The 12,320-nt window shown below is 36.6% G+C and overlaps 1 protein-coding gene across 1 annotated transcript in view; it reads left to right on the forward strand.

Annotated features, from left to right (window-relative positions):
* The window catches only part of LOC111148830 (transmembrane protease serine 11A-like), a 40,920-nt gene extending 32,665 nt beyond the window's left edge, over window positions 1-8,255 (forward strand). The window contains exons 8-10 of the mRNA XM_022505651.1: window positions 4,336-4,595; window positions 6,227-6,369; window positions 8,094-8,255. Coding sequence (XP_022361359.1) covers window positions 4,336-4,595; window positions 6,227-6,369; window positions 8,094-8,255 — 565 coding nt within the window. The remainder of the gene's footprint in view (window positions 1-4,335; window positions 4,596-6,226; window positions 6,370-8,093) is intronic.
* Window positions 8,256-12,320: the final 4,065 nt, after the last annotated feature.

The following is a 12,320-nucleotide window of genomic DNA, read 5'->3' on the forward strand; positions in this document are numbered from 1 at the left end:
ATAAAAAGCTTTTGTGTGGTGAAGGAAGACATTAACAAAATAAAACAAAAGACAGCTTACCAAATGGGAAAAGATATTTGCAAATAAAATTCTGACTTTTGATACCATAGTAAATTCTGCCTGCCTGAGTCCAAATCTGTATAGAGACTTAGATTCTTAAAGTTTGAAAGACATCAGAGCTCAATAGGGCAATATGTTAGAATGCACAGAAATCCCTTATGCAGGTACCTAGTTTGTCCTTGAATATCCCAAAGGAATGGAGGGCTTACTCTCTCCAAAGTTTGCCAGTTTTGTGGTAGATGGTTCTACTTGTGCAAATATCTTTATAACACTGAACGCCAAATCTGCAACCTAATAACTTCCACCATTGATATTTGTTCTTTGATCTGGAGCAGCAAGGATCAAATTTCTTTCTTTTCCCCATAGAACCATGCAAAGAAAAATTTCCTTATTTTCTCTTTTTCAATCCAAACAATATAAAATGAGTGAAAATCTCCAAACCATATGTGAAAATAAATATCACTACTTTATTTCACAGCATCAGCTTCAGATGCCCTACAATCTGGTTGTTCTCCTATAAATGTTCTTGATTTTGTCAGTGTCTCCCTTAAAATACACTTCTCAAAATAGATAATATGATCAATGTCATACCAACAAAGTAAAATGGGAAGGCTTCTTTATATATAAACAATATAAATTGAATGTGATCGTAATAGGTAGCTTGATAACTAAAAAATTCTCACTAAAGGATCATGATTAACAATTGTTATTAAAATGCTGAGGATGTTTTTTATGGCCCACCAAAGACCTTACTCCTGCACCCTGTCCTAGACAGTGTATTTTCTAGGCTTGGCAGATTATGTGGAAGTTATAATCAACAAAGTAGCTGATGACAGATGCTGGAAAGGATGACAAATGTTTGGGTAAGAAAAACAGAAATTTCAAAAAGACATTAATTATGTTAGAGTAATAAACAAGAACTAAATGATTAATTTTAGTTGGTATAAATGTAAGGCTCTAAATAAATCCAAAAAAATCCAAGTGTATTAGTACCAAAATCATATTTGTGTTTTAACATGTGAAAATTGTTTAGAAATTTGAGTCAGAAAAAAAAAAAAAACCCACTGTGAGTCAATTGTTCACAAAACTACATGGTGATTTAAATTGAATTACGAGAACTACAGATTCCAAAATAAAGGAGACTCTTCGTTGGTCAAATCCTGACTAGGATAGTGAATTCTGTCCTGGACAGCAGACTTGAAAGAAAACATAGTGAAATGAAATACTCTTAGAGTAGAGTGTTGGATGATAAAGAAAGGTGATAGGATAACTATATAGCCTTGCCATGCAAACCCTATGTCTGAGATGCTTTCCTGTGGAAGAGAATTAAGGTATCAAGGAAGAACTTGTCAACAGTTAGAGCTGCTCAAACATGCGAGGTATCCCAAGGTGAAGAAAGAGGTGGGAAAGGAGAGGTCCCCACCTGCAGGATTCAAGCAAAAAGAATTGCTACTGGAGAGTGTGTGCTTACAACAGCAACTATTAACCATTTATTAAGCTCCCATGTGCCACAAATTTTTAGTTAGATGCTTAAGATTTGTTTTATGTAATTCTTACACTTGCCTCATTAAGCAAACCCTGCTTGATAAGCCCTTTTACACTGAGGGAAATAAGGAAAGTTGAGGTGCCTGGGTGGCTCAGTCAGTTAAGCATCCAACTCTTGATTTGGGCTCAGGTCACGATCTCCGGGTTATGAGATCAAGCCCCAGCATTGAGCTCCATGCCCAGCACTTAAGGTTCTCTCTCTCCTTCTCTCCCTGTGCCCCTCTCCCTGCTCACACACATTTTCTCTCTCTCATTAAAATGAATAAATTTAAAAAAAGAAAGAAAGAAAAGTTAAGTAACTTGCCCAAAGTCACAATTGTTAGGGGATGGTGGAACCGAACATAGGCATATATGTCTGCCTCATGCAAAGTCCCATCTTTCAACCACTGGATCAGTGAGAAGACCAAATGATTTTTTATGGCCTTCGCTACTCTGAGATTATTTGATATCATTGCAGTCTTATATGAAATTAATACTTTAAGAACTCTTATCACATGATTGATTTTCAAGCTAATAATCAACAAAATTCCCAGATCCTTTTTAAAGGGATGGTTTCCAGATAGGAGTCCCACTTTGATTTCTTACATTTTAGATGGGGATCCAAATTACTGGTTTATACTTATCACCATTAAATTGTATCTTTTTTTATTTGCGCCTGGATTAAGAATTTAGAAAGTTTATCTTTAATCTTCACTTAGTATCTCTCATGTCAGAGGTTTATTTCGGGCTCATTATCTACAAATATAACAAATACAAGCTGTATTAAATGGTATCAGGACATTGTCCGAAAGTTCTAGAATGATTGTTTCCATATGAGTAAATAGTATTCAAGGTCTGTCCTTTGCATTCCCAAGTTCAAAATACTTGATTTATGTTAAGTTTATCTAGGCATAATTAAGTTGAGAGAGCAAATTTACATCCATAAAACTCACAAAAGACTGAATTATAAACAAAAATGTCATATTTATACAATATGAATAATTGTGTTCACAAACATTTTTTTTTAAGAGAGAAAGAGAGTATGAGCAGAGAGGGGCAGAGAGAGAATCTTAAGCAGTCTCCATACTTAGGGCAGAGCTGAACATGGGGCTTGATCTCAAAACCCCAAGATCATGACCTGAGCCCAAATCAAGAGTTCCACACTTAACTGACTGAGCCACCCAGGTGCTCCCCACAATCCAATTTTTATTTAGTTTTTCTCATTTAAGTATTTTTGCACATAAAAATTGCATATAAAAACACATCTTAAATTTTAAGTTGCCTTAGAGAAAAAAATAATAATCCCAACACAATTACAGCTTTCAAATTGGACTTAAACCCCACGATATATGCTTATATGCTTCTTTCTATGACTAAAACTACCTATTAAGAAATAATTAGGTCAAGAAACAAGTATCTGTATGGGCAATATCTGTCTCTGCTTATCCCTCATGGGTGATGTTAGTTCAATTACTTAGTTAAGAACACTAATCTTGCTACTAATAAGTAAATTGTGGTGAGAGACCATGTCTAATAAAGAGAAGAGCCAGAGAGGCAAGAAGACATGATAGTAGGCAAATAGTTTAACCCGTCTAGAATTTATTTTCCTTAAGTATAAAACAAAGACTCCTGGAGGATCTTTTGTTACTAGACGACCTTTCCAGTCTCCATCCATACCAGATCCACCAGTTGCTCAAGCCCCCAAGTTAGAAGTCACCCACATTTGGTCATTTTTCACAAGACTTCTGACAACTTTTTCCTTATTAATTCTTGCCCTCCAACAATATATTCTCCAGAAAGAACCTAGGTAATTTTTTTTTAATGTACAAGAGACTACATTACTCATGGCTTAAAATCATCCAAGGAATTCCCATATCGCTTGAATGAAATCTAAACTCTTTATTCATGACATGTAAGAAACACGAAAATATGGTTCCTGCTACCTCGCCAGCTTCATTTCCCACCATTCTTCCCATGTGTCTTGAACTATAGCCCAGCTGGTATCAGGCCTTGGCAGGCTGGTCTGGAAACTTGTCTCCCTGTCTTCTCACAGCTGGCTCCTCATCAACCATGTCTCAATCTCAACATCATATTCTCAGGGTGCCTGGGGGGCTCAGTGGGTTAAACCTCTGCCTTCAGCTCAGGTCATGGTCTCAGGTTCTCTGCTCAGCAGGGAGCCTGCTTCCCCCCCCACACCGCCTGCCTCCTCGCCTACTTGTGATCTCTCTGTCAAATAAATAAATAAAATCTAAAAAATAAATAAATAAATAAACATCATATTCTCAAAAGAGAATTATCTACCTACACACACTCCCATATTCTATTCAATTGCTCTATTTTATTTTATTCATAACTGTGATTACTGCTTGGATTTATTTATCTGTTAATTTGTTTTGCTTTTTTCCTTCACTGGAATCGAATACATCCACCAGCAGGCACTTTTTCTATCTGGTTCACCACTTTAACCATATAAGGCTCATCACATAGAATTTCAATAAATATTTGTTGAAGAGATAAATGAATGGTAGTTTATATGCTTTACAGTTCTGAAATTCATAGTTCTTTTTTGGATCCCAGCTCTAAGATACTGTTTGTACACAGTTTATTTTTTCAAAATAGCAATAGACTAGATTTAAAGGTCAAAGGAAACTATCATTACAACATATATTTTTAAGAGGGAGTTTTTTATTAACCTTTATGTAATTATTACAGTGCAGTTTATATATTCTGCTCATTTCTAACAATTTCCAGTAATGCAAATCCACATCAATGGACTGTTAGTTTTGGAATGACAATCAACCCTCCATTAATGAAAAGAAATGTCAGAAGAATTATTGTCCACGAAAGATACCACTTCCCAGCAAGAGAGTACGATATTGCTGCTGTGCAGTTCTCTCCCAGGGTCACCTTTACCAATGACATCCGCCGGGTTTGTCTGCCGGAAGCCTCTGCATCCTTCCAACCAAATTCCACAGTCTATATCACAGGATTTGGAGCACTCTTCTATGGTGGTAAGTATCTCAGAAAGGACCACAAGCACTATGTCCGATTTAGGACAGTGTGATTTAACCTCCAACAATATTATCCTGCCACCCATTTCCACACAGCTTGGTTGGATTTGTTGAGTGCTCTTATTTTGTAAGTGACAGAAACTCAACTCTTACTAAAGCAAAGATAATAATAAAATGGCAAATTTGGCCCTTGTAATTTAGAAGTCAAGAGAGATGACAGGAGTCTGGTTTCAGACATAGCTGGATTCAGGAGTATGATGTATGATGTCACTTGATTCTGAATGTCTGAATCTTCCTATTTCTGGCTCTGTTCTCCCCGAGGCTGCCTTCACATGGAGGGATTCTAGCTCCACATAGTATCAAAGGTGGCCAGCAACACCAGGGTCTACATCATCTTCCCCTAGTAGCTGCAGAGGGAAGAACATATCCTCTTGGCCAGAATCGACATTAAGTCCTGAAAAGGTCTCTTTTGGCCCTGCTTGTGTCCAGGGGTACTTGGACTGACTGGCGAACTTAAACCCTCACTCCTGTGCCTATACCGAGAAAGGCAGGTGTGTGATAAGCAGTCTGTGAGAAACACATGGCATAAGGGAGAGGCAGTTTGGAAAGGATGGGCTTCAAGGAAGACATAAATGAAGCAAATACTCCCTCATCAAAACTAGAGTCTATTTCTACACGCTGTTTTCAATGCAATGTCAAGTACTTATCAGGCGTGTTCTCATCCTCATGCCCACCCTTACTCCAAGACCCCCTCCCTCCATGGTCCATTTTTGTGAGCCTCCCTCAACCCTTTTCATCTCCTTCTCCTCTTGGTTTGCTCCACTACTCATTTTACCTTCCTCGGTCACCTTACAGGTTTTCCCGTTGCTCAGCTGCAATGTCTAGTTGCAGCAAAATCTGCTTCAGAGCTACAGAAGTTAATTTAAAAGGGATCAGGGATAAGAATACTGTGTAGGGGAAGGGAGGGAAAAATGAAACAAGATGAAACCAGAGAGGGACACAAACCATAAGAGACTCTTAATCTTACAAAACAAACTGAGGATTGCTGGGGTCGTGGGGGAGGGATGGGGTGGCTGGGTGATGGACACTGGGGAGGGTATGTGCTATGGGGAGTGCTGTGAGTTGTGTAAGACTGATGATTCACAGACCTGTACCCCTGAAACAAATACATTATATGTTAATTCAAAAAAAGAATACTGTGTAGAGATAGTCTCTGGTAACAAAGATTCCATGATCCTCTCCAAAATGATTTAATTCTATATACTAACTTAAACTTCCAATAAATAAAAATGATTTTGTTTTTGAATGTTTTGGGGGCATACTTAGATACACTCTGGATCATAAAATCCAGTCTAGGTACATACATATAACAATAGCAAGAGAGTTTGCTCTCTGGGAAATGTTTTTATTCCTAGTATAGGTTTTTATAAAATGTGATAAGGACAATAATTATCATTTAAATGTGCCAGAATTTAAAAGGAAATCTATTCTCTAGAAACTGTTTACATAAACCTCATTCTGTATTGACAATTTTAAGTACGAAATATATTAGATTAGAAAAAAGTTCACTTGCTTCATTCTAGCTAAGGATGTTGATTGTAAACACTAAAATGACTTTGTTTTTCCTGAAGGGAAATCCCAAAATAATCTTCGAGAAGCCAAACTGAAAATCATAAGTGATGATGTGTGCAAGCAACCGCATGTATATGGCCGTGATATAAAATTTGGAATGTTTTGTGCTGGATATCTAGAAGGAATGTATGATGCTTGCAGGGTAGGTAGAGAGAGATTATTTTAATATCATTAATTCAAAAACACTTTTATCTCTTTCAAGAAATATTATGTGTTATTTATGTTAGTATCAACATGGACATCTTATCAGTTCGATAACTGCTAAATGCAGATTTCACAACACAAATATTTTCAGGTGTTTTATTAAGCAAAATGTTATAAACAGAGTTTCTTTGATGCTATCCAACAAACCAACAAAATTATATTTTCTTAATACTAGAAGTTCCAAAGGTTCATAAAGAAGAGTCCCTTTTCTTAAAGGGCTCATCTAGAAAGGAAATAATCATGAGCGACAAACTATGATGAGATGTTTTAAATGGTATAAGGATAACAAATACTTTTAGCATGAAGGGAACATTTTTGCAGCAAGTAACAGAGAGATCATAACGAAGGATATAGACCTGAAGGATAAAGGGCCCTTATCCAGTTATAGAATAAGAGAAGAGTATTATCTTTCTATATATAGAAAGAGCACAGCAAAAATTATGAGGGTGTAAATTATAATTCGTATTTGAGGGGCCCCCAAGTAATCAGCATAAGGAGGCTGACAGGCCATACTGCTGAGGAAGAAGGCAGATCGGGTCATGTTGGGATTGCCTGGTGCCCTTTCCAGTGCCTTCCTCGGCTGTCCAATAGCTATCCAGCCTGTATGCTTTCTGACAAAGGTAGAAAGCGTATTTCTTCCTGAAAGCACTTGCTTTATAACAAGAAATTCTTGAAAATTCCAAGGAGGTGACTCTACATGGTGAAATACCAAAATTGCTTTGATATTAGTGGCAGAAAACTCTGCCCAGAGTCCCACAAATTACACACGTAAACCTCTATCAGAAAAGGAGCAGGGAGTTTTATAGCCCACGGGCTGAGCTAGAGCAGAAGCTGGTACATATCCAGCCTTGGTTGCTGAGAATGTGGAGGGAGGCAGCTAGAATTCAGAGAATGCACAGAGAGTTCCAAACCATGATGCACAAGGAGAAGGTGGTGACAGGAGCCCATTTGTAGACAGCACATGGGAATCTAGGCAAATGGTGAGATCAGTGATATACCTCAGAAAAGAGATGGTCATAAAGAGATTTCACTGAAATGGGAAACAAAGGTAAGATGCCTGCTCCATGACTGTGCAAGTCAGTGGTAAGACAAAGCTTTAGCCATAGAAAACTTGGGGAAAATATTGAGAAGGTGACCCAGGGACAGGGTCCAAGACAGGAATACAGTGATTATAACTGTGGTTCATGGTGAGGGGTTTAGTCTGTCCAATAAAACTGAGGTCCAAGCACCCTGCTTGGAGTCAGAAAAACCAACACCAGCTAGATAGACTTTCTGTGTTGTGTACTTGAAATTTGCCAATAGACCTTAGTCATTCTTAAAACACACACATACACACACACACACACAGTAACTATGTGAAGTGATAAATGTGTTAATTAACTGATTGTGGTAATCATTTCACAAAGTGTATGTCTATTAAATATCATGTTGTACACTTTAAATATACACAATTTTGTCAATTATATGTCTATAAAGCTGAAAAAATTAAAATGTGGAAATTAAAATTTAAGGCTTTTAAAACTTTTGAAATCCATGTTTCAATTAACTAGTCTATAATTGGTAATCAATACCTATGCTATCGAACAATAAAATATGTGGTTCATAAGAATATTTTAAGTAACAAGCTTTATATTTAGCTAATATTCTTTCTTTTATTTTCAGGGTGATTCTGGGGGACCTCTAGTCATAAAGGATCTTAAAGATACCTGGTATCTCATTGGAATTGTGAGCTGGGGAGACAACTGTGGTCAAAAGAACAAACCTGGAGTCTACACAAAAGTGGTTTATTACCGAAACTGGATCACTTCGAAAACGGGCCTCTAATTCACTATAAAAGTTAGATATTGAGTGCTGTGAGCAGGCTATATATGTATGAGAATTTACATATTCAGTGAATGTAGTACAATGAAGTGAGATTAAATGACATTATTTATTATAGAATCACTTCAATTAAGCAATGACTCATAGCCAATTTATAAGGAATTTAAATCCTTATAAATTTGCAAAGTAGTGGATCAGTTTAGCCTGGAAGGGAGAATATAGCAGAAACTCTCAGTTCTTTACATCATGCAAGCCGAAGTATAAAAGAGGTGTAATGCAGATTTTAAAAAATAATCCATGATTTTTAGAATGTCTTTGACAAAAAGGTCCCTGTAAGTGAGAAAGTTTTTAATCTCTTAAAGAGTTCAGGAAAACCTTATATAATTTCTTATCATTTCTCCTGAGCTCACAAATACATTTTTAAATTTTTCCTTGTTATTCCAAGTTTTCCAAAGAGATTTTTCACCATTCACCATAATATATTTTCTACTTATAAACTCTATAGAAGGATCTTTGAAAAAAATAGTTACATCTAGGAAACAAAGTATGGTGAAACCTCCCTAATGTCTTGGTGATTTTTTTAAAATACAGACACAGAGAGAAAGAGAAATACTGATTTATATATCCAGAGAAATCCTGATTAATAAATAAGTATACATAATAACTAGCTAATCAAAAATGTATCTTTGGTACAAAAACTGGGGGAAGGTAATGGTAACTTCATGAGTCATGAATGGCACAAAAATTTGACATTTCATAGATCCATTTACATGTTTGAACCACCAGGAGGTGGTTCTGTACATTATTGTAAGGTTAAATGCCTTGGAAAAAATTGAGAATTTACTAATATGTTGAATAATCAATGAGCTTCATCTTTCTACATAAAAAGAAACATTCATACCTTTGAATTGCCGCAGCCAATGATCTCTTAAGGCTTGGGGCAGTAGCCTAACTATTGCAACCATGAAACATTAGTTTAAAAATTTTTTGAGAAATATAAATTTTAAGGACCTACCCCATAGAACACATGAACAAAGTGATCTGAAAAAACAAATGTACCCCCAAAGTGTCTTATGAAGACATTAGGAGGGTCGGGCTTGTGGGAACAGTTACTCTGTGACAACGTCAGCTAAAAATCAGGTTTATGAGCAGGGTGTCTTTTATTCATATAGGCCAAATAGAAGCCAAACCACTGAAAAATTGAGTTACTTTATAACAATGTCTCCTCATGGGCTATCGATAAGGCATGAAAATAATACTGCAATAATCTAAAAGACACTAACAAATTATACACACACACACACACACACACACACACACACACACACAGATCCATAACCTAGACTCACAGAGTATTAAGGCTTAGGAAAGTCTGCATATCATGCAGGCCAACACACCTATGGTTCAGATAGCTGAAGCCATAAATGACTTGGTGAATCTATATGTAGTTTGTATACCAGCGGGCCTGGAACAACCCTGGTACCAATTTCACATGCCCTTTTCCTTACAAAATTCCTTTCTGATCACCTATATTTTATTAAATAATCAGCTCTATAAGAATTTCAGTGACTTCTATTGAATCTATTTTAAATTATAAAACTCTTAGGTTAAGAATTTTGAATGATGCGGGACGCCTGGGTGGCTCAGTGGGTTAAGCCGCTGCCTTCGGCTCAGGTCATGATCCCAGGGTCCTGGGATCGAGTCCCACATCGGGCTCCTTGCTCAGCAGGGAGCCTGCCTCTCTCTCTGCCTCTGCCTGCCTCTCTGCCTGCTTGTGTGCTTTCTCTCTCTCTCTTTCTGACAAATAAATAAATAAAATCTTTAAAAAAAAAAAGAATTTTGAATGATGTGATTTACTTGGGCAGCTGGCTGCCTATTCTTTAAACTCACTTCAAGATAAAGTTGTTTCTTCACATATAAAAATATACATAGCCTTTTAAATTAGTTGATATTATTGTGGTAACATATAATTCTGCTTTTAATGTCAAGATACAAAAAATGATCCTAGAGTTACAAACTTTATATTGCTAAACTGTTACATGCACCATTTCATTCTGGTTCACATATAAGCGAGTACTGATACATCATTTTAAATCTAATAATAAAGTTGATGAATGGAGCATTCTACAAATAAGATCACTGAGTCTGTGTTAGACCAAATCTTAGCATGAATCTTAACAACTGCTGTTAGGAATTGCATTTCCTTTAATTAACTATTTTAGGTCATTTTGGTTATTGTGATAACCAAAAGTATCTCCACACATTGATAAATGTCCTCTGTTGAGAACTATTGTTCTGAAAGCATTTGATAGTGTTTAGAAATGCAAGAGATGGGAAATGCAAGCCACCTGGGTGGCTCAGTTGGTTAAGTGTCCTACTCTTGGTCTTAAGATTCTCTCTCTCTCTGCTTTCTCCCATTCTCTCTCTCTCTCCCTCTCTCTAAAATAAATGAATAAATAAAATATCCAAAAAAAAAAAAAAGACAAGCAGGAGATACCTCAAAATTATGACACTGAGTATTCAAAACTTATGGTCTCCTGATCAAACTGACGTTTCTAAAATAAGTAGCAGAATAAGACAGTGGCTATTTCAAATACAGACTGATCCCCCTATACACAGTGTGCTTGAAGGATTTCTCTCATACCCTTGCCTAAAGTAGGTAGAGTATATTCATGTATTGCCATTAACCATTACCATGAAGGTAAGCTTTTATAAATACACCCTCTAGTAAAGTTTCTCTATCTGGACCGCAATCCACAATAGAAAATGTATTTCACATGACAGCTCCATAAAAACATAACAAAATGCATATATATTAAAATATTAAAAACTGAAACAGAAGTTTCATAAAATAATACTTATCCTACTGAGTGCAGTAAAATCCAATATTTTCTATTCTTTTCTATTTCAGTTTTTTATAATGCTTGCCCCACCAAGTAAATTAATTTCAAAACCTAGTGGGCCATGACTTGCAGTGCCTATAGAACATTCTAGAATAATAACCCACAATTATGAACACCATATTGTTATTATCTCACCTATTCCTACTGTTCTCTTCACCTTCAGCCTCTCCCCACTCTATCCATTTAGCAAATTGCAGCTCAGTTATGATGCTATTCAATAACATTGCTCCCACGCACTTAAATCTTCACTGGTTTCCCCTTAGCCTGACAAATAGTGTAAATCCATGTCACCATAGCTTTTAGTCCCTGCACAATCTGCCAACAACCAACAGACTTCTTGTTTTGCTTGTGCTTAGTGCACAAAAATTTCTTTGTTCCTCCTCTAAAGTATTTTTCATACTTTGCATTATAGTTTTAAAGTACATATATTATCTCTGAATTATTCTTTTTTGCAGTAAAAGGTTTTATTTTATTTTTTAATAATTTTTTATTTTTTATTAACATATAATGTATCATTAGCCCCAGGGGTACAGGTCTATGAATCGCCAGGTTCACACACTTCACAGCACTCCCCACAGCACATACCTTCCCCAATGTCCATAACCCCACCACCCTCTCCCTACACCCCTCCCCCAGGCAACCCTCAGTTTGTTTTGTGACGTTAAGAGTTTCTTATGGTTTGTCTCCCTCCTGATCCCATCTTGTTTCATTTATTCTTTTCCTACCCCCAAAATCCTCCATGTTGCCTCTGAACTATTCTTTTAAGTTCCATCAGGCTAAACACTGCTTTACTCATTTTTTTATTGTCCACAATATTATAATATTCTGTATATATTAGGTTTGGTGAAAGAATAAACTCACAGAGGCAAATTATGATTCTTATGAAGGTAAAACACCTCAGTTCTCAATTATTAACTGCTTCTCCCATATCACTTTCCTTTCCAGCATGTGCTGGTCCTCCTTTTCATACTCCTTAATGTTCCTAAAGACTTCCTGCTTCCCCCTCCAAAAGTAATCAAAATACAGTAAGCTATGCATGATAGTGGCCTTTCAGGAGGCCCTCGACCTCAAAAACTCTTCCCCGTATACCCTTAAGTGAGCACATCCCAAACCCATAGGGATACTTGGAAATTAAGGTAAAAAATCTCCCTTTCCATGTCATCAG

The sequence above is a fragment of the Enhydra lutris genome, unplaced genomic scaffold, assembly GCF_002288905.1.
Source record: "Enhydra lutris kenyoni isolate GAN:26980312 unplaced genomic scaffold, ASM228890v2 scaffoldscaffold21, whole genome shotgun sequence".
Classification (NCBI taxonomy): domain Eukaryota; kingdom Metazoa; phylum Chordata; class Mammalia; order Carnivora; family Mustelidae; genus Enhydra; species Enhydra lutris.